A 27,088-nucleotide genomic window follows, 5' to 3' on the forward strand; every position below is an offset into this window, starting at 1 on the left:
TATTGTGGTGTAGTATATTGAGTTTTAATTCCTACCTTATTTGCTTGTTTTTTGAGTTTCCATCCCAACATCCCAACAATGATTTCAGAATCATTGGAATCTCCCGCGATGAAGCCAACTCCGAGGGCCTTTCACTTACTCACCGCAGGCAGGTTGGTGGTCTTTCCGTCTTCTACCGACTCTTCTCCGGCCTTGATCCCCCAGCTCCCTCTGGGCTCTGTCCCCCAAATATTCCTCCAGGTCGCACAAGATCTGCCTGCAACCCTCTTATGGTTAAACTGCCAAAATCAAGACTCTCTGCTCACCTTCACTCCTTCATTCCTCTTTTCTCCCGCCTCTGGAACAAACTCCCTCACTCCCTTCGATCCCACTCCTCCCTCAAGGTCTTTAAAACAGCTGTTCACCACCATCTCTTATCTTCCCCCATCCAAAACCTTGATCTTTTCTACCCCCGCTAATTTCACGCCAGATCCACTTTTATGAAATACCAACTTCTTTCCTGGAAGTCCTTGCAGTGTCCTTGTGTTTTATGCTTCTTCCACCCACCCACCCCCCTTCCCACGCTTCCTCCCCCCCAAGCCCTATCCCTCCCACACATCTCACGATGTCTCTGCTCTCAAATGTTGTGTTTGTGTGCGTCCCCTTCTCTCCCCAGCTTGTCTACCGCTCCCCTTATTATATGTTTTGTGTGTCTGTTTGATTTTTTTGTGTGATAAATGTTTGCTCTTTCATGAGCCTCGATTCTGTACAAAAACAAACAAAAAAAAACAAACAAAAAAAAACATGTTTTCTTATTTTAGTGTTTTTTTCTGACATGTTTCTGTTGGGGCTTTTTTGGTGGGATTGGGAGGGAGCGGTGAGAGAATTATGGTTATTCCATAAGATTTTTCTTTAATATGGTACGAATGCAATACCCCAGAGCTAACGTCACTTACTCCCGTGTGAATAATTGTCATTGCATGTTTGTCTGGCTGAGGAATGAAAGAAAAAGAAAAAGTACAATGTGATGATTTAGTGATCTCTTGATTTCGTACTTTAGCGATGAGGTAATTCCGGTGTGTCTATCAGTCGTGTTGGTTCTGAAAACCTTTGAGAATGAAAGGTATTTTTGCGAATAAAGAATGACCCCCCTCGTAGGTAGTTGCACCACAACATGTAGCCTCGCTTTAATTCAGTTATTTCATAGCAAATGTAAGCGTAGTCTCCTTTCCTGTGTTAGTATGCGTTGAGCAGGCCAGTGAGTTAGGTGTTCTTTGGGCTAAAATGCCACGTGCTAGGCCTGGAACAAGTCTGGCAAGGCCGAAGGGAGGAGCTGCAAAGGAGTGGCCGGTAGGCGGCGAGCAGCCAATCAGAGCTCAAGGGGAGTGGCTCACAAAAGCAGCGAGAGGAGGGGCTTGGAACATTCGGGTAAGACTCTGGGGCGGGGCCATAAAACCCTGCCCCGGGCCCCCCCGCCTCAGTCGGAGAGGGAGTGCCCCAAGTGTCAGAGTGTCAGAGTACCATTGACCAAGTCCCAGTGAGAAAGGGACGTTGTAGTCACGAGTGAAGGCAATCGGGTGCTTGTTATAGCCTCTCTGTGCATGAACGATCCTTGTGCCCTGCGCTCTGCGGCTGTGAATAACGCGCTTGTGAAGACTATCCATTCCGGGGCCACAGACGCACGATCTCCCTGCCTGCACTCCCAGCACACGTGCCCCGAACATCCGAGGGCCACGCCCGGCGAGCTGCCCGGGAGCGACCGACGCCAAGGCGCGTTTGGAGCGCGAACTTGTCCTTCCTTCTTTTCCCTGCGTGAGTGAGTGGGCCCTTGTCTGGGGATAAGTTACGACTGATTAAGCATCTGCTCTGTGTCGCTTCTCTTTACGCTGATCCTTGTATAGTTGTAAATAAACCCATGTTCTTTCTTCTATTTGATCGTTCCCGTCATTTCACTATTGGCCTAGCATCGCACGAATAAAACCGCTCAATTGGGTTCAATAAAAGTAACGGCACGAGTCATGTGATACGCAAACCGCTCGGGCGTATTCGATTAGCGTGGCTTGTGCGAGGTCCAGTCCCCATTTTTGTGGCGGCGTGGGTACCGTAGGTACGTGTGGAATCGACCCGATACCCTTCCACACGCTAGCTACGGGAGTGGCGGCTCGGCCTCGTGGACTCGAAGACCCGAGGGGGGAAAGGGGTTTAACCCCCCCCCCCCCCCCCCCCCCCCCTCTGTACGTCGACGGGCTTTGAGAGATCCGCAACAGTATGTATGACTTTTAAAGGCTTACGACTTCATTCTACGGTAGCTTTTCAATGTATTATTTTCTACATATTTGATGGGGTGGCCATTTTCTTTCCTGCGCCATCCCTACCTTTGGACTACTATACCTACACCATGATAACTGAACAATACAAACAAATGATGCACAAAGAATGACTTCATAAAATGATAAAAACATTATTGATAAGTAAACTATGTAGTTTTAAACAAAGGGAAATTACATCTGCTAAATTTCACCAATTAGAAAATGAAGATGAAACATTTAGTATAACCCACCAGAAAAGATAAAAATAATCATAAATATAACAATACAATTTAATGTGAACCGAAGCAAGATTTCACAAATGAGTAGTTAGTTGGCAGTCTCAGTCTTAAATAACTGCGTGTTGAGTTGATTCTTAAAATTATCGAAAGTTTGAATGAATCGAAATACAGGATGACGTGACGCCCCTTTACCATTTTTCGTGGGTGACCCGAGTGGTGGACCACCACCCACAATTCCTCCACAATCACAGTGTCTCACGTAGACAGGGATGATGGGCCCAGCAAGACCCTTGCGGTCTTGGACCAATGCAAGCAACTTGAATCTTTGGCAAGGAGGTTTTTCTCCGACATGCCTCAGGATTGCCGAAGTCCCTAATGTGGAAGTGTTTCAAGAAATGGTAGAAATTAGAAAGGAGACCATATTGTTATGAGATGGTACAAGTACACATTTCCTACTGAAGCACTTTACAAATTCTTGGAAGGACGGTTCATCTGCGATGTGATTGTATTCAAGCTTTGTTAACATGTATTTGAACAAGTATACCTATTTTCGGTCATTGAAACAACTACGAGCACTACCTTCACTTGTTAAGTTATGTTCAGGAATAAATCGACTCAAATATAAAAGGAGAACACTGGTATGTTTAAGAACAAGGGGAAAAAAACGTTTGTTCGAGTTAACCAACCATTGACCCGATGAATGACCCAGGGATCTGGGACAGCAGGTGGATTCTTGATCAGTTTGAAGGAGAGAGGAGGACCATTTGGAAGAGGGTCGGGATCCACACCCACCAGCAGAACCGCCACTGAGTAAGAGCCATTAGGCCAAGTGTGCCCATCATGGCAGAAAGAGGTGTGGAGCAGGAAAGGCATGTGCTGATTTTCTCCCACTATCGTCATTAATATGGTGCCAGTCGAGGTCAACGGTGGGTCTGCAGCTGTGGGTGGGTTACAAATGGGCCATTTGCACATTTACTCAAGCTGTGTTCACCGATTCCTTGGCTAACCCTAACCCTAACCCTAACCCTAACCCTAACCCTAACCCTAACCCTCGACTAAAGGATATAAATTTGAATTGATAAAAAAATTAACATTCAGTATTTAGTCATGTCACTTTATCGTTCGTTCACCATAACATTGCAATGTGTGCAATATTTGAGCATCGCTTTAGCTTCATTGTCACTGCCTCTTACATTATTGATTAGCTCTTACATTAAGGTGGACCGGATGTTATGGTTTCACCCGTCTGTCTGATGCTCTGTGAACACGATATCTCAACAAATTATGGAAGGATTCGGCCAAAATTTGGTGGAGAAGTTGGGTGTGTGACAAGGAAGAATTGAATCAATTTTGTTGAAGATCCAGATCTGGATACTAGAATTTTTAAAATGATTCTTCACCATTTTTAGTGAGAGCGTTAAAAACACAAATATAGCACACTATCTCAAAAGGTTATGGGCGGATTTCGACAAAACTTGGTGGAGAAGTTGGATGTGTGACAAGGAGGAATTGATTCAATTTTGATGAAGATTCGGATCTGGATACTACAATTTTTAAAATGATTCTTCACCATTTTTAGTGAGAGCGTTAAAAACACAAATATAGCACAATATCTCAAAAGGTTATGAGCGGATTTCGACAAAACATGGTGGAGAAGTTGGGTTGTGACAAGGAGGAATTGATTCAATTTTGGTGAAGATTCGGATCTGGATACTACAATTTTTTAAATGATTCTTCACCATTTTTAGTGAGAGCGTTAAAAACACAAATATAGCACAATATCTCAAAAGGTTATGGGCGGATTTCGACAAAACATGGTGGAGAAGTTGGGTTGTGACAAGGAGGAATTGATTCAATTTTGGTGAAGATTCGGATCTGGATACTACAATTTTTTAAATGATTCTTCACCATTTTTAGTGAGAGCGTTAAAAACACAAATATAGCACAATATCTCAAAAGGTTATGGGCGGATTTCGACAAAACTTGGTGGAGAAGTTGGGTGTGTGACAAGGAGGAATTGATTCAATTTTGGTGAAGATCCAGATCTGGATACTACAATTTTTAAAATGATTCTTCACCATTTTTAGTGAGAGTGTTAAAAACACAAATATAGCACAATATCTCAAAAGGTTATGGGCGGATTTCGACAAAATATGGTGGAGAAGTTGGGTTGTGACAAGGAGGAATTGATTCAATTTTGGTGAAGATTCGGATCTGGATACTACAATTTTTTAAATGATTCTTCACCATTTTTAGTGAGAGCGTTAAAAACACAAATATAGCACAATATCTCAAAAGGTTATGGGCGGATTTCGACAAAACATGGTGGAGAAGTTGGGTTGTGACAAGGAGGAATTGATTCAATTTTGGTGAAGATTCGGATCTGGATACTACAATTTTTAAAATGATTCTTCACCATTTTTAGTGAGAGCGTTGAACACACAAATATAGCACAATATCTCAAAAGGTTATGGGCGGATTTCGACAAAACTTGGTGGAGAAGTTGGATGTGTGACAAGGAGGAATTGATTCAATTTTGGTGAAGATTCGAATCTGGATACTACAATTTTTTAAATGATTCTTCACCATTTTTAGTGAGAGCGTTAAAAACACAAATATAGCACAATATCTCAAAAGGTTATGGGCGGATTTCGACAAAACTTGGTGGAGAAGTTGGGTGTGTGACAAGGAAGAGTTGATTCAATTTTGGTGAAGATTCGGATCTGGATACTACAATTTTTAAAATGATTCTTCACCATTTTTAGTGAGAGCGTTAAAAACACAAATATAGCACAATATCTCAAAAGGTTATGGGCGGATTTCGACAAAACTTGGTGGAGAAGTTGGATGTGTGACAAGGAAGAGTTGATTCAATTTTGGTGAAGATTCGGATCCGGATACGAGAATATTTTAAGTGCTTCTTCACCATTTTTAGTGATAGCGTTAAAACCACAAATATAGCACAATATCTCCAAAAGTTACGGACGGATTTCGACAAAACTTGGTGGAGAAATTGGGTGTGTGACAAGGAAGAAATTATTCAATTTTGGTGAAGATTCGGATCTGGATACCAAAATATTTTAAGTGATTCTTCACCATTTTTAGTAATAGCGTTAAAAACCAAATATAGCACGATATCTCTAAAAGTTATGGACGGATTCGGACAAAATTTGGTGGAAAGGTTGGGTGGATGACAAGGAAGAATTGATTCAATTTTGGTGAAGATTCGGATCCAGATACGAGAATATTTTAAGTGATTCTTCATTATTGAGTGACCAGGCTAAAAACCAAATACAGCAAGATATCTCAAAACGTTATGGACGGATTTCGACAAAATTTGGTGGAGAGGTTGGGTGGATGACAAGGAAGACATGATTCAATTTTGGAGAAAATCTAGATCCAGATACTACAATTTTGTAAATGATTCTTCACCAATTTTAGTGATAGCGTTAAAAAACAAATATAGCACAATATCTAGAAATGTTATGGGCGGATTTCGACAAAACTTAGAGAAGTTCGGTGTGTGACAAGGAGGAATTGATTCAATTTTGGTGAAGATCCAAATGTGAATACTGCAATTTTTAAAATGATTCTTCATTATTGAGTTATCGGGCTAAAAACCAAATATAGCATGATATCTCAAAAAGCTACAGACGGATTCAGACAAAATTTGGTGGAGAGGTTGGGTGGGTGACAAGGAAGAATTGATTCAATTTTGGTGAAGATTCAGGTCCGGATACTATAATTCTTTTTTTTAAGTTAAGTGATTCTACAGCATTGAGTGATCCGGGCAAAAACAACATGTAGCACGATATCTCAAAAAGGTGTGGATGAGTTATGACAAAACTTGGAGGATGAGTTGGGCACGTGACAAGAACAAGCTGATTCGATTTCGGTTCACGTCAGCTTATAGGTGAGTTTTTTGGGTTTTTTTTTTCAGATCTGGCCTATCAGTGGGATCAAAAACAAAAACTGTTTCAGTCTAGTGAAGGTATGCGCTCTACCGAGTGCCATTATAGTTTAAATCTAAATTCTCCCTTTTCTCTACCTGTGTTTACAGCTCCCACAAGCACAGTGTAGGTGTGGTTAGATCCGATTGATGTGTCCGGTGGGAGTACCGCCACCGTTTTGAGAATACCACTCTCAGGATCCACTGCAACAACACCCGCTGGGTCTTGCAGCACTTTATACCTGCACAACCAAGGTCAGGGAAATGAGTTCGACCCCAGAAAATTAGCAACTTAGCATCATGATGCCAACCAGAACCTGCTGCTGAGGGACAAGCCTTGATGAACCATACCTTCACTTTCTCGAATTTCTGAACAAATAATGTAATTTTAATGGAGCCAGGAGGGAACCAAATTCGAGAAAGGATTGTTTGCCTTGTAATGCTGATTACTCTCGCCCCGATCAACACTGACTATTGGTGTGTGTGTGTGTGTGTGTGTGTGTGTGTGTGTGTGTGTGTGTGTGTGTGTGTGTACACGGGCCGCCGCCACCGATCATCATCTTCACTCGCCAGTCTCTAAGACTAAACGGAGCCTTCCTTGGTCCTGAAACATCCATATTCACCCCAGCAGCAAAGAACCTCGACTCATGGACCAAGCTGTCTCCTTATCTGTTCTCCATTTCATACTTTGTCGTTCCCGAAATGGCCTCTGGGGTGTGCCAGATCTCTGTCTCTTCCCTCTCAATCTCATCCATCTCGGTCTCATCCTTCCTCGGTCTCATCCCTCATTGATGGGATAGAGTCGGTAAAACCCAGCAAGCCACAAGGCAAGGCCAGGTTGCCAGGCCACGTCCCAAACGCATGTCAATCGGCACAACTATGGGCACCCCCTTCCCCCACCAAAGCTGCCACCCCCAGCTCAGTTCGCACTGCCAACGAAGTTAATGTATTCAGCATGGTCCTAGATCCCTCGAAGTTCGGTCCCATTCAGGCAGAGCATGGAAAAAAGGGAGTTGCCAAAGCTCAAGTTTTCATTCTCAGCATGATGGGGTCGGCAAAACCCAACACACCATAAGGCCAGGCCACACCCCAGGCGACTTCTGGCACCACGTGTGAGGCCATCTTCCTCACCAAAGCTGCTGTGCACGGCTCGGTTCTCATTCCCATCTAAGCCATTGTATTTGGCACGGTCCTCGATCCCAAAAACCTTGGGCTCTCTCATCCTCAATGTTCGGAACCCTCAAAAGGGGTCCGCCAAAGCTCCCCATCCCTCCCGGAAGCAGGGACGCTACAAAAGTCCCACCAAACTGCAGGGCCAGACCACATCACAAATGCATGTCAAATGGTGTGATACCGGGCACCTCGTGCGCATCTCCTCTCATCAAAGCTGCCGTTTTTGGGTCATTCTTCACTGTCTTCGAAACTAATGTATTCAATGCAGCCCTCGGTCCTCTCCATCCCAGGTAAGAGGGAGGCAAATCATGCCGCCTGCCCCTCACCACTGCCATCTTGTGTACCCACCTCCTTCCAAATTTCCAGTTTTTCATTCTTCATAGTTTGCTTATGAAGCAAGCAAGTTTGCTTCAACCCTGGTGTTGGGCTAGCGGCTAGGGTGCCGGCTTAGGATTCCAAGGATCCTGGGTTCGAATCCCAGTCGATTGCTGAATTAACGCCAGGGGGGTTGACTCAGGCTGTCATCCTTCCGAGGTCGGCAAATTGAGTACCAGTTCACTGGTAATTCCCTGCTTGTTGTTAAAGGCGGCAAAAAGGGTTGGCGTCAGGAAGGGCATCCAGCCGTAAAACATTGCTTCAAAAAGGGGACCGAAAAACAACAACAACCACGGTTCCCGAAAAAGGCCAACCCCCGCTTTGCGGGGAAAAATGGCCTCTGAAGGTGGTTATATATATTATATAGTTTGCTTATGTATCCATCTGGTCCACTCCATATGTCCTCTGCTACCCCTCATTCCACCACACACCTATTATTTGTCCAAGTCTCTGTCTATTTTGTCTTTCAACCCTACTGTTGGTGTTTCCCCCTCTTTCTACTGTTCCTTTTGCATCCTGATCCATTCAGTGTTATAGATCTTCCACGAGCCTTGACTTTGTGTATATAAAAATGTAAACTCAATATGAGACTGACATATTCAAACTGATCTGGTTTTTTAAAATTCAAAACTCAAATCTTAACCCTTCCTCACCGTATGTTCTTCCCTGTGGGATCTTCAGGATCTCTAGCTTTCAATGTGACGACTTCCTTGTTGACAAAGTTGTCTCCGGAGATGTCAACTTCCTGAACGGGAGGTTCGATTATTGGAGCTTCGATCACATTGAAAACCTTAACTATGACCGTAGATGAGGAGAGTGGACGAGGTGATCCTACAAATGGTACTTCATTCTCCACTGTTATCACAACTTTGATCTCTTTGCACACTTCATAGTCAAATTCCTGGAGGGAGGAGGGAAGTGTGAGAAAGAAAGGTAAATCATATCTAGTAAACTTTGTGACATCATTTTAAATGCAAACTGATTAAATGAATAATTGTTTGCACAATATTCCAAAGTTAAGAGCAAACCAATTGTAATGTCTTTGTTATAAAGATGCGGACACACAGAGAGCATCAAACACCATCTTTACTCAAGGCAACGGCAACGCAGGCTGAAAAAAACCTACCTTTACAACATACATGAACAAACCCACCTTTACAACAGACATGAGAAAACCTACCTTTACAACATACATGAACAACCCCACCTTTACAACAGACATGAGAAAACCTACCTTTACAACATACATGAACAAACCCACCTTTACAACAGACATGAGAAAACCTACCTTTACAACATACATGAACAAACCCACCTTTTCAACATACATGAGAAAACCTACCTTTACAACAGACATGAACAAACCCACCTTTACAACAGACATGAACAAACCCACCTTCACAACAGACATGAACAAACTCACCTTTATGACAGACATGGACAAACCCACCTTTATAACAGACATGAACAAACCCACCTTTATAACATACATGAACAAACCCACCTTTACAACAGACATGAACAAACCCACCTTTACAACAGACATGAACAAACCCACCTTCACAACAGACATGAACAAACTCACCTTTATGACAGACATGGACAAACCCACCTTTATAACAGACATGAACAAACTCACCTTTACGACAGACATGAACAAACCCACCTTTATAACATACATGAACAAACCTACCTTTACAACATACATGAACAAACCCACCTTCATCACAGACATGAACGAACCCACCTTTAAAACAGACATGAACAAACCTACCTTTACAACAGACATGACCAAACTCACCTTTATGACAGACATGAACAAACCCACCTTTATAACATACATGAACAAACCTACCTTTACAACATACATGAACAAACCCACCTTCATCACAGACATGAACGAACCCACCTTTAAAACAGACATGAACAAACCTACCTTTACAACAGACATGAACAAACTCACCTTTATGACAGACATGAACAAACCTACCTTTACAACAGACATGAGCAAACCCACCTTTACAACAGACATGAAGAAACCTACCTTTACAACAGACATGAACAAACTCACCTTTATGACAGACATGAACAAACCCACCTTTATAACAGACATGAATAAACCCACCTTTATAACATACATGAACAAACCCACCTTTATGACAGACATGAACAAACCCACCTTCATAACAGACATGAAAAAACCCACCTTTACAACATACATGAACAAACCCACCTTTATGACATACCTGAACAAACCTACCTTTATAACATACCTGAACAAACCTACCTTTACAACATACATGAACAAACTCACCTTTATGACAGACATGAACAAACTCACCTTTATAACATACATGAACAAACCCACCTTTATAACATACATGAACAAACCCACCTTTATAACATACATGAACAAACTCACCTTTATGACAGACATGAACAAACCCACCTTTACAACAGACATGAACAAACTCACCTTTACAACAGACATGAACAAACTCACTTTTACAACAGACATGAACAAACTCACCTTTATGACAGACATGAACAAACCCACCTTTATAACAGACATGAACAAACCCACCTTTATAACATACATGAACAAACCCACCTTTATAACATACATGAACAAATCCACCTTTATAACATACATGAACAAACCCACCTTTATAACATACATGAACAAACTCACCTTTATGACAGACATGAACAAACCCACCTTTACAACAGACATGAACAAACTCACCTTTACAACAGACATGAACAAACTCACCTTTACAACAGACATGAACAAACTCACCTTTATGACAGACATGAACAAACTCACCTTTATAACATACATGAACAAACCCACCTTTATAACATACATGAACAAACCCACCTTTATAACATATATGAACAAACTCACCTTTATGACAGACATGAACAAACCCACCTTTACAACATACATGAACAAACTCACCTTTACAACAGACATGAACAAACTCACCTTTACAACAGACATGAACAAACTCACCTTTATGACAGACATGAACAAACCCACCTTTATAACAGACATGAACAAACCCACCTTTATAACATACATGAACAAACCCACCTTTATAACATACATGAACAAATCCACCTTTATAACATACATGAACAAATCCACGTTTATAACATACATGAACAAACCCACCTTTACGACAGACATGAACAAACTCACCTTTATGACAGACATGAACAAACCCACCTTTATAACATACATGAACAAACCAACCTTTATAACGGACATGAACAAACCCACCTTTATAACAGACATGAACAAACATGAACGAACTCACCTTTATGACAGACATGAACAAACCCACCATTATAACAGACATGAACAAACCCACCTTTATAACATACATGAACAAACCCACCTTTATAACATACATGAAGAAACCCACCTTTATAACATACATGAACAAACCCACCTTTATAACATACATGAACAAACCCACCTTTATAACATACATGAACAAACCCACCTTTATAACATACATGAACAAACCCACCTTTATAACATACATGAACAAACCCACCTTTATAACATGCATGAACAAACCCACCTTTATAACATACATGAACAAACCCACCTTTATAACATACATGAACAAACACACCTTTATAACATACATGAACAAACCCACCTTTATAACATACATGAACAAACCCACCTTTATAACATACATGAACACCCACCTTTATAACAGACAGAATTCCAGCATTGGTGGAACTGTCACGGTGAATGGCAAAGTGACCGGTCCCGTTGCCCATCACAATACGATACACTGCATTCCAAGTCTTGTAGCCTCTTTCGTCACCATCTTCAACTAAAAGAGACACTGCGTTCTCCAGCACAGTGTTCTCATTTATCTTGATCTCCATCTAAATGTGATGCAACATGTATAAGGCTCTCGAATTTGCTACAATGTATACATTGATGTACGACCAATGAATGGGTCAAGACATGATCCACATTGCCCTTACCAATGGTTAACATTCCTGAAAGTGGTGTGGTTATCCCAATGTCAATACGTGTTGCCTTTGCAGCACTGGGTCCACAAAAATGTAAAAAAACGATCTATTTTTAATGAGTCAGCAATGTGGAGATCTCGGCAACAAGTCAACAATTGCCAACATCTGTGTGTGTGTGTGTGTGTGTGTGTGTGTGTGTGTGTGTGTGTGTGTGTGTGTGTGTGTGTGTGTGTGTGTGTGTGTGTGTGTGTGTGTGTGTGTGTGTGTGTGTGTGTGTGTGTGTGTGTGTCGTTGGTTGTTATCTCCATATATATGCGTTTCAGAAGATGGAACGGAGTTCTCCCAGGTCTCGAAGTATCCACCTCCGTTTCAATAATGATTCGGTTTTCTAGTTTGTGAGGTTTTCTTATTCTCAAACTTTTGTTCCGAGGGATCTTTTGAGGATCGTCACCAAGTCTCGGACAGCTTCCAACTGCACGTTGTTTGTCGTAATAATACCAGGGATGGTTCTTCTTTATCATTCCCGTTGCTCAAATAATCACGAGTACAATTTTGGCACTCCTCAGCTACCTGGATCTTTTCACTTCACTTTTGAGATCTTGGTATTTGGTCATTTTTTTTATGTTGAAGGCTCCAGTCACGGACCATGTAGTCCTCATCGAGGTCAGGCCTTAAATAAAAAAAAGCTGCATCGATGGAAAAGTGGAGAAGGAGAAAATAGTCTAAGAGTTCTTGAGGAAGAAAAAAAAATCTTTGTTTTGAAAAGGGGAAAATCATAAGTGTTTGTAAAGACATGTGAAGGTCAAGAGTTCCAGAGTTTGGCAGTGGAGGGGAAGAAACAAACATCATAACGGCCCACCTTTGAGTTTCCAATGGCCACACAATAATCATGAAATGTCGTGGCTTGTCGAGTAATCCGTGGTCTCGCTAATGGCGGAGGTACACAAGCAGCAAGTTCTTGGGAGCAGAAACCGAAGTAATATCTGTAGAAAAGAGAAAGAGAGCCAACTGTGCTACGTAATTTGAGCGGGTCAAGTTTTGAGGTCAGATTGGGAGAGTTGATAAGTCGGATTACTTTGGATTCAATTCTGTCCAGTAAGTATGTGGAACTAGAACCTCCCCAGATGTGAGAGCAGATCTCTATACAAGGACGAATCAATCCTTTATATAGTTGAAGCAACTGTTGAGAGGAGAAGAATCTTCGACATCTGAACAGGGCTCCCAGTTTCTTCGAGGCAGATTTAGCTATTTGTGTAATGTGTGGATTCCAGGATAAATTTGATGTTCGGGTAATACCTAGTAGGTTTATTGTATCACATGGTGTAATTGTGGAATTTTTTAAGGAGATTGGAGAGTTGAGAGGAGTTTTAGAGAGAGAGATGGGAAGAAATTGAGTTTTAGAAGCATTAAACTTAACCTGATTACATTTTCCCCACTGGGAAATCTTATCCAAATCCGAATTTAAAGAGGAGGCTGTAATAAAACGAGATGCAGATCGATTGAGGGAAGATGGGGCAGATGGGAAAAACATGGAGGAATGCAACGTTGAGTCATAAGCATATGAGTGCATTTGGTTATTTGTAGAAGAATGAAGGTCATTGATAAAAAGAAGGAAGAGTGGTCGAGACAGAACCCTGAGGAGAACACCGCTGTTGATAGGGAAGGAGGGAGATGTTGAGCCATGGACAATTACAGAGATAGAGCGGTCGGAGAGAAAGCTCAATATGAGAGAGCAGAGTGAAGGAGGAAAGCCGAAAGAGGGAAGCTTGGATATCAGAACCCGATGCCAAACTCTGTCAAAGGCTTTTGAGATATCAAGGCCTACAACAAAGGATTCCCCAAAGTCTCTCAGAAAAGAGGCCCAGACATTCGTAATGTAAGAAAGGATATCACCGGTAGATCTTGCCTTACAAAAGCCATATTGATGGTCAGATAGAAGACTGTGGGATTCAAGTTGCTTGAGGAAATGGGAATTGAGAAGACATTCAAAGACTTTGGAAATAGTAGAAGTCAGAGCAAAGGACGGTAGTTGGAAGTATTTGAACGATCACCCTTCTTTAAAATAGGCTGTGTATGTTTCCAGGAAAGAGGAAAAGTTTGGGTTTTTAAACAAAAGCTAAACAAAAGAGGAAGCACGGGAGCAAGTGCTGAAGCAAACTCCTTCAAGACACGAGGAGGAATGCCATCTTGTCCATATGTCTTGCTTGTGTCCAGAGAGAGGAGTACTTTTTTGACTGCATGGAACGAGATTATCGGGAGGGGCATAGGATTGGTAAGGGGTGAATCAGAAGGAGATGGAATGTTGGAGTCATCCATTGTGGAACTAGAGGAGAAGAGAGAACCGAAAAGAGTTGCTTTATCAGTCGGAGAGGCAACGATAGTATCATCGGAATGGAAAAGGGAAGCAAAGGTAGAGCGACACAAGTTGTTGGAGATTCTTTTGCTTAATGACCAGAGAGATCTATTAGTGGAAGAAGATGAGAGGTTGTCACATTTATTTTGGATAAAGGAATGCTTCTCCTCGCGAATAACATGTTCGCAATGATTTCTGGCAGATATGAAGGGTGAATGTGAGTCGGAGGAAGAAGAGTTTTTCCATGTCCGACATGCCGCATCTCGTGCACGAATGGCTGCAGAGCAGGAATTATTGAACCAAGAGTTGGTAGGAGAGGTAAAGTTGAAAGAGAAGGGGATATAATCCTCCATTCCTGCAACAATAACCTCAGATATACGTTCAGCAGAGATGGAGGCATCACCGAGGAGAGGCAGTCGTCTTTCCAGGGAAACCAGAAAACAAGTTTCTAAACCAGTCGAGTCAGCGCGCTATTGGAATGGCAATACCGGTGTTTAGTCGGAGGACTTGGAGGAGAAGGAGTAGTGGTAATTAAAGTGATGTTCACAAGATTGTGGTTATAAGAACCAATTGGATGTGAAATTGTGCGGGTGTAACTCAACGGATTGGAGGTGAAGGACAAATCCACAGCATTGGAAGAGTGGTCACATGACGATCTGGGATATGGATGGGTGGGTGATAATTTGTTCCAAATCATTGAGAATGGAAAATGTAAGAACTTAAACTCTCCCAAAATCCATGTGGGAAGACCTCAACCACTCCCTGTGGAAGGGACATATCATGGCCAACTCGGATGTCTTGGCCTCATGGCAGGAATTAAGATAGTCAAAGAAAGCTGTAAAGTTTGTAGAGTTGGGAGAGCAGGAAGTGAAAAAGAGAAAAATAGTTATGGTCGGGAGACTTAAGCCAGGTGACATCAAAGTTTGGAGATTCCAGGTCCACAAGGTGCACAGCAGGTGTGTTGATGTTGGAGTAGATACACAGACTCCTCCTTTGAAGTGGATTCGTGAGTGAAGGTTGTAGTTTGAAATGTTAAAAGAGTTAACAAGAACATCATGTGACAATTGGGTCTCTGAGAAGCACGACATGAGGAGAGGTACTTGCTAAGTGATGTTCAACAGAGGAAAGATTCGAAGAAAGACCACGAATGGTGGTGAAATGAATTGAAAAAGAGTCACGTTGATTCAGCAGGCAAGGGTCTTGGGAGGGACCGATATTGCTACTGTCTAAGAAAGGGAGAGATTAAAGCTAGCATGGTAGCTGTAGTTTGAGTGAGACAGAAAGTAAGACGAGCATTCCTGAATTTTTTGTTTCGGCCAATATATATATATATATTTTTGTATACAAGATCGAGGCTCGTGAAAGAGCTAACATTAATCACACAAAAAGTCAAACCGACACATGAAACACAAAATAAGGGGAGCGGTAGACAAGATGGGGAGAGAGGGGGAAGGACACAAACACAACATTTGAGAGCATGGACATCGAGAGAAATGTGGGAGGGAGAGGGCTTGGGGGGAGGTGGGAGAGGTATAAAACATATGAACACTGCAAGGACTTCCAGGAAAGAAGTTGGAATTTCAAAAAAAGTGTATCTGGGGTGAATTAACAGAGGTAGAAAAGATCAAGGTTTTGGATGGGGGAAGATAAGAGATGGTGGTGAACAGCTGTTTTAAAGACCTGGAGGGTGGAGTGGGATTGAAGGGAGTGGGGGAGTTTATTCTAGAGGCGGGAGAAAAGAGGAATGAAAGAGTGAAGGTGAGCAGAGAGCCTAGATTTTGGCAATTCAACCATAAGAGGGTTGCAGACAGATCTAGTGCTTCCTGCAGGAATATTTGTGGGACAGAGCACAGATAGAGCTGGGGGAGCAAGGATGGAGAGGAGTCGGTATAAGACAGAAAGACCACCAACCTGCCTGCGGTGAGTGAGTTAAAGGCCCTCGGAGTTAGCTTCATCGTGGGAGATTCCAATGATTCTGAACGCTTTGGTTTCAACAGCGTGAAGACGAGCTAGGTGTGAGGCAGGAGCACCACCCCAGAGGGGAGAGCAGTATTCCGTTGAGCTGCGGATGGAAGCCTTGTATGTGGTGAGGAGCTCAGGTGTGCCCAGAAAGGGCTTCGCATGACGGAGGATGCCCAGTCGGCGACTCGCTTTGGAGGCCAGCTTGGAAATGTGGTTTTCCCAGGAAAGATCATGGCAGATAGAGAGACACAAAAACTTGAGTGACAGAACTTTTTTCACTTGGAAGAATTTGTTTATCACTTGGAAGTTGTGGGTGACGATGTGTAAATAAAGGTGAAAAAGTCTGTTTTAATGCAATTTAATTCCAGGCTATAAAGTAACAAAAGGTTAAAATTTTGAAAGGGCGTTTGGACTTTCTATAGGCACTGTATATCTATAGTATAGTCACTACCCTCTATCACCTCGCTCTCTCATGTAGAGAAAAAATTTTTGATTCTGTTTTGGAGTTTTAAATTGGATGAGCACTTCTGATTATCTTTTCCTTTAATTTATTTAAATTCTGCTGAAAATAAAAAATATATATATTTGGCATCTCAGAACATGTGGAATTTCTTACCCATTTGACGATAAACACTGGGGGTGAGTCGTTGGCATCAGTTACGGTGATTTTGACCATGGAGGAAGATGAAAGCCCGTATTTCTCTCCATTGCAATCCACTGCAATCACCACCAGGTTATATGTTTTGCGTTTCTGTTGCACACGTTTAATTCAGTAGGCTGTTCACCACTCCTGTAGTATGTTCACACTCAAATATGATTTGCTCATCACACAGTAGCTGGTCACTATGTATCATCTGCCAACATTTAATGAAGGATGTTAAGGATCCCACAGGAATTTTAGAAGAGAATGGACCATTTTATACCAGTATCCTCTACCTATAACTTTTCCATTGGCGACCCCAAGAGAAGAGTAGAGAACATGAGAGTAGATTAGAGTCGAGTGGAGTACCGCCAGATCGCGGTACTCAATTAAACTACAGCATAGCGACCGCTCCTGTGGTACCCCAATTATATATTTGCGACGTAGATGAGGCTGGACATCGGATAAGGTGGCAACAAAATAAATAAATAACATCTCCAGCCAGTCATCCCAACTCTCATCTCCAGCCAGTCATCCCAACTCTCATCTCCAGCCAGTCATCCCAACTCTCATCTCCAGCAAGTCATCCCAACTATCATCTCCAGCCAGTCATCCCAACTCTCATCTCCAGTCTGTCATCCCAACTCTCATCTCCAGCCAGTCATCCCAACTCTCATCTCCAGCCAGTCATCCCAACTCTCATCTCCAGTCAGGCATCCCAACTCTCATCTCCAGCAAGTCATCCCAACTATCATCTCCAGCCAGCCATTCCAACTCTCATCTCCAGCAAGTCTTCCCAACTATCATCTCCAGCCAGTCATCCCAACTCTCATCTCCAGGCAGTCATCCCAGCTCTCATCTCCAGGCAGTCATCCTAACTCTCATCTCCAGGCAGTCATCCCAACTCTCATCTCCAGGCAGTCATCCCAACTCTCATCTCCAGGCAGTCATCCCAACTCTCATGTCCAGGCAGTCATCCCAACTCTCATCTCCAGGCAGTCATCCCAACTCTCATCTCCAGGCAGTCATCCCAACTCTCATCTCCAGCCAGTCATCCCAACTCTCATCTCCAGGCAGTCATCCCAACTCTCATCTCCAGGCAGTCATCCCAACTCTCATGTCCAGGCAGTCATCCCAACTCTCATCTCCAGCCAGTCATCCCAACTCTCATCTCCAGTCAGTCATCCCAACTCTCATCTCCAGCAAGTCATCCCAACTATCATCTCCAGCCAGCCATTCCAACTCTCATCTCCAGCAAGTCTTCCCAACTATCATCTCCAGCCAGTCATCCCAACTCATCTCCAGGCAGTCATCCTAACTCTCATCTCCAGGCAGTCATCCCAACTCTCATCTCCAGGCAGTCATCCCAACTCTCATCTCCAGGCAGTCATCCCAACTCTCATCTCCAGCCAGTCATCCCAACTCTCATCTCCAGGCAGTCATCCCAACTCTCATGTCCAGGCAGTCATCCCAACTCTTATCTCCAGGCAGTCATCCCAACTCTCATCTCCAGGCAGTCATCCCAACTCTCATCTCCAGCCAGTCATCCCAACTCTAATCTCCAGCCAGTCATCCCAACTCTAATCTCCAGCCAGTCATCCCAACTCTCATCTCCAGGCAGTCATCCCAACTCTCATGTCCAGGCAGTCATCCCAACTCTCATCTCCAGGCAGTCATCCCAACTCTCATCTCCAGGCAGTCATCCCAACTCTCATCTCCAGCCAGTCATCCCAACTCTAATCTCCAGCCAGTCATCCCAACTCTAATCTCCAGCTAGTCATCCCAACTCTAATCTCCAGCCAGTCATCCCAACTCTAATCTCCAGCCAGTCATCCCAACTCGAATCTCCAGAAATTAGGAGTGGAGGAATGGTTGATCAGAGTAGTGATGGCAATGCACAAAAGAGCGCGCACAACTCTAAGGACGAAGGACGGGAACAGTGGCGAGTTTGAGGTGAAGGTGGGAGTGCATCAGGGGTCGATACTAAGTCCACTACTATTTGTAGCTGTGATGGAGGTGCTGGCTCAGAACGTAAAGGAGGGTTTACCGTGCGAGTTGGTGTATGCAGATGATCTGGTGTTGATTGCAGAAAGTATGGATGGACTGAAGGAGAAGATGAACAAGTCGAAGAAATGTATGGAGACAAAAGGTCTGAAGGTGAATATCGGAAAAACGAAGGTGATGGCAAGTGGTAAAGCTGGTGGTGAGGTGGAAAGAACTGGGAAGTGGCCGTGTGCTGTGTGCAGGAAGGGTGTCGGAGTGAACTCCATTCAATGTACAATGTGCGCTGAGTGGGTTCATCAAAAATGTAGTGGTTTGAGAGGGTCATTAACCAGTGTGGCAGCGACATTCAAGTGTAAGGTGTGCACAGAGGGAGCTGCAGATGGAGGAAATGTTAAGTTGGATCTTGGACACGGCGTGAAGCTCGAAGGTGTTGAAACATTGTTACCTCAGAGACATGCTGAATGGAGAAGGTGGATCAGACTCGGCAACAGTTGCTCGAGTGAGGTGTGCATGGAAGAGGTTTCGGGAACTGAGTGGCGTGCTGATGATGAGGGGAGTGTCGTTGAAGCTGAAGGGAAAGGTGTATGCTGCATGTGTGAGAAGTGTTATGATTTATGAGAGCTCACTCTCACATGGGTAATGAATGTAGAGCAGCAACGAAGGCTGGAAAGGGTGGAAATGTGAATGATTCGGTGGATGTGTGGAGTATCACTGAGAGAGAGGAAGACAAATGATGAATTGCGAAAGATGATGGGAATAGAGCCTGTGATTGATGCTGTGAAGAGGAACAGGTTGAGATGGTTTGGTCATGTGTTGAGGAAGGATGAAAGTGACTGGTTGAGAAGAGTGATGGAAATGAATGTAGAAGAAAGTCGAGGATGGGGAAGACCGAGAAAGACTTGGCTAAAGATGGTCGCAGAAGAAATGCGGGCAAGGGGGTTAACAAGGGGAGATGCAGAAAATAGGGCAAAATGGAGAAGATTGTCATGGGGACCGCAAGGCTAACTCCCGCTCTTGCAGGGAAAATGGCCTTAAAATGCCTGTTGTTGTTTTGAAGATGAGGCTGGACATCGGATAAGGTGGCAACAAAATAAATAAATAACTCATCTCCAGCCAGTCATCCCAACTCTCATCTCCAGTATGTCATCCCAACTCTCATCTCCAGCCAGTCATCCCAACTCTCATCTCCAGCCAGTCATCCCAACTCTCATCTCCAGCCAGTCATCCCAACTCTCATCTCCAGCCAGTCCTCCCAACTCTCATCTCCAGCCAGTCATCCCAACTCTCATCTCCAGCCAGTCACCCAAACTCTCATCTCCAGACTGTCATCCCAACTCTCATCTCCAGCAAGTCATCCCAACTCTCATCTCCAGGCAGTCATCCCAACTCTCATCTCCAGCCAGTCATCCCATCTCTCATCTCCAGCAGGTCATCCCATCTCTCATCTCCAGCCAGTCATCCCAACTCTCATCTCCAGCCAGTCATCCCAACTCTCATCTCCAGCCAGTCATCCCAACTCTCATCTCCAGCCAGTCATCCCAACTCTCATCTCCAGCCAGTCATCCCAACTCTCATCTCCAGTCAGGCATCCCAACTCTCATCTCCAGTCAGGCATCCCAACTCTCATCTCCAGCAAGTCATCCCAACTATCATCTCCAGCCAGCCATTCCAACTCTCATCTCCAGCAAGTCTTCCCAACTATCATCTCCAGCCAGTCATCCCAACTCTCATCTCCAGGCAGTCATCCCAGCTCTCATCTCCAGGCAGTCATCCTAACTCTCATCTCCAGGCAGTCATCCCAACTCTCATCTCCAGGCAGTCATCCCAACTCTCATCTCCAGGCAGTCATCCCAACTCTCATGTCCAGGCAGTCATCCCAACTCTCATCTCCAGGCAGTCATCCCAACTCTCATCTCCAGGCAGTCATCCCAACTCTCATCTCCAGCCAGTCATCCCAACTCTCATCTCCAGGCAGTCATCCCAACTCTCATCTCCAGGCAGTCATCCCAACTCTCATGTCCAGGCAGTCATCCCAACTCTCATCTCCAGCCAGTCATCCCAACTCTCATCTCCAGTCAGTCATCCCAACTCTCATCTCCAGCAAGTCATCCCAACTATCATCTCCAGCCAGCCATTCCAACTCTCATCTCCAGCAAGTCTTCCCAACTATCATCTCCAGCCAGTCATCCCAACTCATCTCCAGGCAGTCATCCTAACTCTCATCTCCAGGCAGTCATCCCAACTCTCATCTCCAGGCAGTCATCCCAACTCTCATCTCCAGGCAGTCATCCCAACTCTCATCTCCAGCCAGTCATCCCAACTCTCATCTCCAGGCAGTCATCCCAACTCTCATGTCCAGGCAGTCATCCCAACTCTTATCTCCAGGCAGTCATCCCAACTCTCATCTCCAGGCAGTCATCCCAACTCTCATCTCCAGCCAGTCATCCCAACTCTAATCTCCAGCCAGTCATCCCAACTCTAATCTCCAGCCAGTCATCCCAACTCTCATCTCCAGGCAGTCATCCCAACTCTCATGTCCAGGCAGTCATCCCAACTCTCATCTCCAGGCAGTCATCCCAACTCTCATCTCCAGGCAGTCATCCCAACTCTCATCTCCAGCCAGTCATCCCAACTCTAATCTCCAGCCAGTCATCCCAACTCTAATCTCCAGCTAGTCATCCCAACTCTAATCTCCAGCCAGTCATCCCAACTCTAATCTCCAGCCAGTCATCCCAACTCGAATCTCCAGAAATTAGGAGTGGAGGAATGGTTGATCAGAGTAGTGATGGCAATGCACAAAAGAGCGCGCACAACTCTAAGGACGAAGGACGGGAACAGTGGCGAGTTTGAGGTGAAGGTGGGAGTGCATCAGGGGTCGATACTAAGTCCACTACTATTTGTAGCTGTGATGGAGGTGCTGGCTCAGAACGTAAAGGAGGGTTTACCGTGCGAGTTGGTGTATGCAGATGATCTGGTGTTGATTGCAGAAAGTATGGATGGACTGAAGGAGAAGATGAACAAGTCGAAGAAATGTATGGAGACAAAAGGTCTGAAGGTGAATATCGGAAAAACGAAGGTGATGGCAAGTGGTAAAGCTGGTGGTGAGGTGGAAAGAACTGGGAAGTGGCCGTGTGCTGTGTGCAGGAAGGGTGTCGGAGTGAACTCCATTCAATGTACAATGTGCGCTGAGTGGGTTCATCAAAAATGTAGTGGTTTGAGAGGGTCATTAACCAGTGTGGCAGCGACATTCAAGTGTAAGGTGTGCACAGAGGGAGCTGCAGATGGAGGAAATGTTAAGTTGGATCTTGGACACGGCGTGAAGCTCGAAGGTGTTGAAACATTGTTACCTCAGAGACATGCTGAATGGAGAAGGTGGATCAGACTCGGCAACAGTTGCTCGAGTGAGGTGTGCATGGAAGAGGTTTCGGGAACTGAGTGGCGTGCTGATGATGAGGGGAGTGTCGTTGAAGCTGAAGGGAAAGGTGTATGCTGCATGTGTGAGAAGTGTTATGATTTATGAGAGCTCACTCTCACATGGGTAATGAATGTAGAGCAGCAACGAAGGCTGGAAAGGGTGGAAATGTGAATGATTCGGTGGATGTGTGGAGTATCACTGAGAGAGAGGAAGACAAATGATGAATTGCGAAAGATGATGGGAATAGAGCCTGTGATTGATGCTGTGAAGAGGAACAGGTTGAGATGGGTTGGTCATGTGTTGAGGAAGGATGAAAGTGACTGGTTGAGAAGAGTGATGGAAATGAATGTAGAAGAAAGTCGAGGATGGGGAAGACCGAGAAAGACTTGGCTAAAGATGGTCGCAGAAGAAATGCGGGCAAGGGGGTTAACAAGGGGAGATGCAGAAAATAGGGCAAAATGGAGAAGATTGTCATGGGGACCGCAAGGCTAACTCCCGCTCTTGCAGGGAAAATGGCCTTAAAATGCCTGTTGTTGTTTTGAAGATGAGGCTGGACATCGGATAAGGTGGCAACAAAATAAATAAATAACTCATCTCCAGCCAGTCATCCCAACTCTCATCTCCAGTATGTCATCCCAACTCTCATCTCCAGCCAGTCATCCCAACTCTCATCTCCAGCCAGTCATCCCAACTCTCATCTCCAGTATGTCATCCCAACTCTCATCTCCAGCCAGTCATCCCAACTCTCATCTCCAGCCAGTCATCCCAACTCTCATCTCCAGCCAGTCATCCCAACTCTCATCTCCAGCCAGTCATCCCAACTCTCATCTCCAGTCAGTCATCCCAACTCTCATCTCCAGCAAGTCATCCCAACTATCATCTCCAGCCAGCCATTCCAACTCTCATCTCCAGCAAGTCTTCCCAACTATCATCTCCAGCCAGTCATCCCAACTCATCTCCAGGCAGTCATCCTAACTCTCATCTCCAGGCAGTCATCCCAACTCTCATCTCCAGGCAGTCATCCCAACTCTCATCTCCAGGCAGTCATCCCAACTCTCATCTCCAGCCAGTCATCCCAACTCTCATCTCCAGGCAGTCATCCCAACTCTCATGTCCAGGCAGTCATCCCAACTCTTATCTCCAGGCAGTCATCCCAACTCTCATCTCCAGGCAGTCATCCCAACTCTCATCTCCAGCCAGTCATCCCAACTCTAATCTCCAGCCAGTCATCCCAACTCTAATCTCCAGCCAGTCATCCCAACTCTCATCTCCAGGCAGTCATCCCAACTCTCATGTCCAGGCAGTCATCCCAACTCTCATCTCCAGGCAGTCATCCCAACTCTCATCTCCAGGCAGTCATCCCAACTCTCATCTCCAGCCAGTCATCCCAACTCTAATCTCCAGCCAGTCATCCCAACTCTAATCTCCAGCTAGTCATCCCAACTCTAATCTCCAGCCAGTCATCCCAACTCTAATCTCCAGCCAGTCATCCCAACTCGAATCTCCAGAAATTAGGAGTGGAGGAATGGTTGATCAGAGTAGTGATGGCAATGCACAAAAGAGCGCGCACAACTCTAAGGACGAAGGACGGGAACAGTGGCGAGTTTGAGGTGAAGGTGGGAGTGCATCAGGGGTCGATACTAAGTCCACTACTATTTGTAGCTGTGATGGAGGTGCTGGCTCAGAACGTAAAGGAGGGTTTACCGTGCGAGTTGGTGTATGCAGATGATCTGGTGTTGATTGCAGAAAGTATGGATGGACTGAAGGAGAAGATGAACAAGTCGAAGAAATGTATGGAGACAAAAGGTCTGAAGGTGAATATCGGAAAAACGAAGGTGATGGCAAGTGGTAAAGCTGGTGGTGAGGTGGAAAGAACTGGGAAGTGGCCGTGTGCTGTGTGCAGGAAGGGTGTCGGAGTGAACTCCATTCAATGTACAATGTGCGCTGAGTGGGTTCATCAAAAATGTAGTGGTTTGAGAGGGTCATTAACCAGTGTGGCAGCGACATTCAAGTGTAAGGTGTGCACAGAGGGAGCTGCAGATGGAGGAAATGTTAAGTTGGATCTTGGACACGGCGTGAAGCTCGAAGGTGTTGAAACATTGTTACCTCAGAGACATGCTGAATGGAGAAGGTGGATCAGACTCGGCAACAGTTGCTCGAGTGAGGTGTGCATGGAAGAGGTTTCGGGAACTGAGTGGCGTGCTGATGATGAGGGGAGTGTCGTTGAAGCTGAAGGGAAAGGTGTATGCTGCATGTGTGAGAAGTGTTATGATTTATGAGAGCTCACTCTCACATGGGTAATGAATGTAGAGCAGCAACGAAGGCTGGAAAGGGTGGAAATGTGAATGATTCGGTGGATGTGTGGAGTATCACTGAGAGAGAGGAAGACAAATGATGAATTGCGAAAGATGATGGGAATAGAGCCTGTGATTGATGCTGTGAAGAGGAACAGGTTGAGATGGGTTGGTCATGTGTTGAGGAAGGATGAAAGTGACTGGTTGAGAAGAGTGATGGAAATGAATGTAGAAGAAAGTCGAGGATGGGGAAGACCGAGAAAGACTTGGCTAAAGATGGTCGCAGAAGAAATGCGGGCAAGGGGGTTAACAAGGGGAGATGCAGAAAATAGGGCAAAATGGAGAAGATTGTCATGGGGACCGCAAGGCTAACTCCCGCTCTTGCAGGGAAAATGGCCTTAAAATGCCTGTTGTTGTTTTGAAGATGAGGCTGGACATCGGATAAGGTGGCAACAAAATAAATAAATAACTCATCTCCAGCCAGTCATCCCAACTCTCATCTCCAGTATGTCATCCCAACTCTCATCTCCAGCCAGTCATCCCAACTCTCATCTCCAGCCAGTCATCCCAACTCTCATCTCCAGTATGTCATCCCAACTCTCATCTCCAGCCAGTCATCCCAACTCTCATCTCCAGCCAGTCATCCCAACTCTCATCTCCAGCCAGTCATCCCAACTCTCATCTCCAGCCAGTCCTCCCAACTCTCATCTCCAGCCAGTCATCCCAACTCTCATCTCCAGCCAGTCACCCAAACTCTCATCTCCAGACTGTCATCCCAACTCTCATCTCCAGCAAGTCATCCCAACTCTCATCTCCAGGCAGTCATCCCAACTCTCATCTCCAGCCAGTCATCCCATCTCTCATCTCCAGCAGGTCATCCCATCTCTCATCTCCAGCCAGTCATCCCAACTCTCATCTCCAGCCAGTCATCCCAACTCTCATCTCCAGCCAGTCATCCCAACTCTCATCTCCAGCCAGTCATCCCAACTCTCATCTCCAGCCAGTCATCCCAACTCTCATCTCCAGTCAGGCATCCCAACTCTCATCTCCAGTCAGGCATCCCAACTCTCATCTCCAGCAAGTCATCCCAACTATCATCTCCAGCCAGCCATTCCAACTCTCATCTCCAGCAAGTCTTCCCAACTATCATCTCCAGCCAGTCATCCCAACTCTCATCTCCAGGCAGTCATCCCAGCTCTCATCTCCAGGCAGTCATCCTAACTCTCATCTCCAGGCAGTCATCCCAACTCTCATCTCCAGGCAGTCATCCCAACTCTCATCTCCAGGCAGTCATCCCAACTCTCATGTCCAGGCAGTCATCCCAACTCTCATCTCCAGGCAGTCATCCCAACTCTCATCTCCAGGCAGTCATCCCAACTCTCATCTCCAGCCAGTCATCCCAACTCTCATCTCCAGGCAGTCATCCCAACTCTCATCTCCAGGCAGTCATCCCAACTCTCATGTCCAGGCAGTCATCCCAACTCTCATCTCCAGCCAGTCATCCCAACTCTCATCTCCAGTCAGTCATCCCAACTCTCATCTCCAGCAAGTCATCCCAACTATCATCTCCAGCCAGCCATTCCAACTCTCATCTCCAGCAAGTCTTCCCAACTATCATCTCCAGCCAGTCATCCCAACTCATCTCCAGGCAGTCATCCTAACTCTCATCTCCAGGCAGTCATCCCAACTCTCATCTCCAGGCAGTCATCCCAACTCTCATCTCCAGGCAGTCATCCCAACTCTCATCTCCAGCCAGTCATCCCAACTCTCATCTCCAGGCAGTCATCCCAACTCTCATGTCCAGGCAGTCATCCCAACTCTTATCTCCAGGCAGTCATCCCAACTCTCATCTCCAGGCAGTCATCCCAACTCTCATCTCCAGCCAGTCATCCCAACTCTAATCTCCAGCCAGTCATCCCAACTCTAATCTCCAGCCAGTCATCCCAACTCTCATCTCCAGGCAGTCATCCCAACTCTCATGTCCAGGCAGTCATCCCAACTCTCATCTCCAGGCAGTCATCCCAACTCTCATCTCCAGGCAGTCATCCCAACTCTCATCTCCAGCCAGTCATCCCAACTCTCATCTCCAGCCAGTCATCCCAACTCTAATCTCCAGCCAGTCATCCCAACTCTAATCTCCAGCTAGTCATCCCAACTCTAATCTCCAGCCAGTCATCCCAACTCTAATCTCCAGCCAGTCATCCCAACTCGAATCTCCAGAAATTAGGAGTGGAGGAATGGTTGATCAGAGTAGTGATGGCAATGCACAAAAGAGCGCGCACAACTCTAAGGACGAAGGACGGGAACAGTGGCGAGTTTGAGGTGAAGGTGGGAGTGCATCAGGGGTCGATACTAAGTCCACTACTATTTGTAGCTGTGATGGAGGTGCTGGCT

At 45.1% G+C, this 27,088-nt stretch overlaps 1 protein-coding gene across 2 annotated transcripts in view; it reads right to left on the reverse strand.

Moving 5' to 3' along the window:
- LOC137431883 (cadherin-13-like) overlaps positions 1 to 27,088 on the reverse strand; it is a 112,487-nt gene that overhangs the window by 57,047 nt on the left and 28,352 nt on the right. For both annotated transcript variants that reach the window (XM_068123685.2, XM_068123684.2), the window contains exons 7-12: positions 16,958 to 17,092; positions 11,751 to 11,936; positions 8,678 to 8,925; positions 6,576 to 6,718; positions 3,214 to 3,465; positions 2,720 to 2,899 (exon numbers count right to left, since the gene is read on the reverse strand). In XM_068123685.2, the coding sequence (XP_067979786.2) occupies positions 2,720 to 2,899; positions 3,214 to 3,465; positions 6,576 to 6,718; positions 8,678 to 8,925; positions 11,751 to 11,936; positions 16,958 to 17,092 (1,144 nt within the window). The remainder of the gene's footprint in view (positions 1 to 2,719; positions 2,900 to 3,213; positions 3,466 to 6,575; positions 6,719 to 8,677; positions 8,926 to 11,750; positions 11,937 to 16,957; positions 17,093 to 27,088) is intronic.

This window comes from Myxine glutinosa, chromosome 7 (assembly GCF_964187855.1).
Source record: "Myxine glutinosa chromosome 7, kmMyxGlut1.1, whole genome shotgun sequence".
In the NCBI taxonomy this organism is placed as follows: Eukaryota; Metazoa; Chordata; class Myxini; order Myxiniformes; family Myxinidae; genus Myxine; species Myxine glutinosa.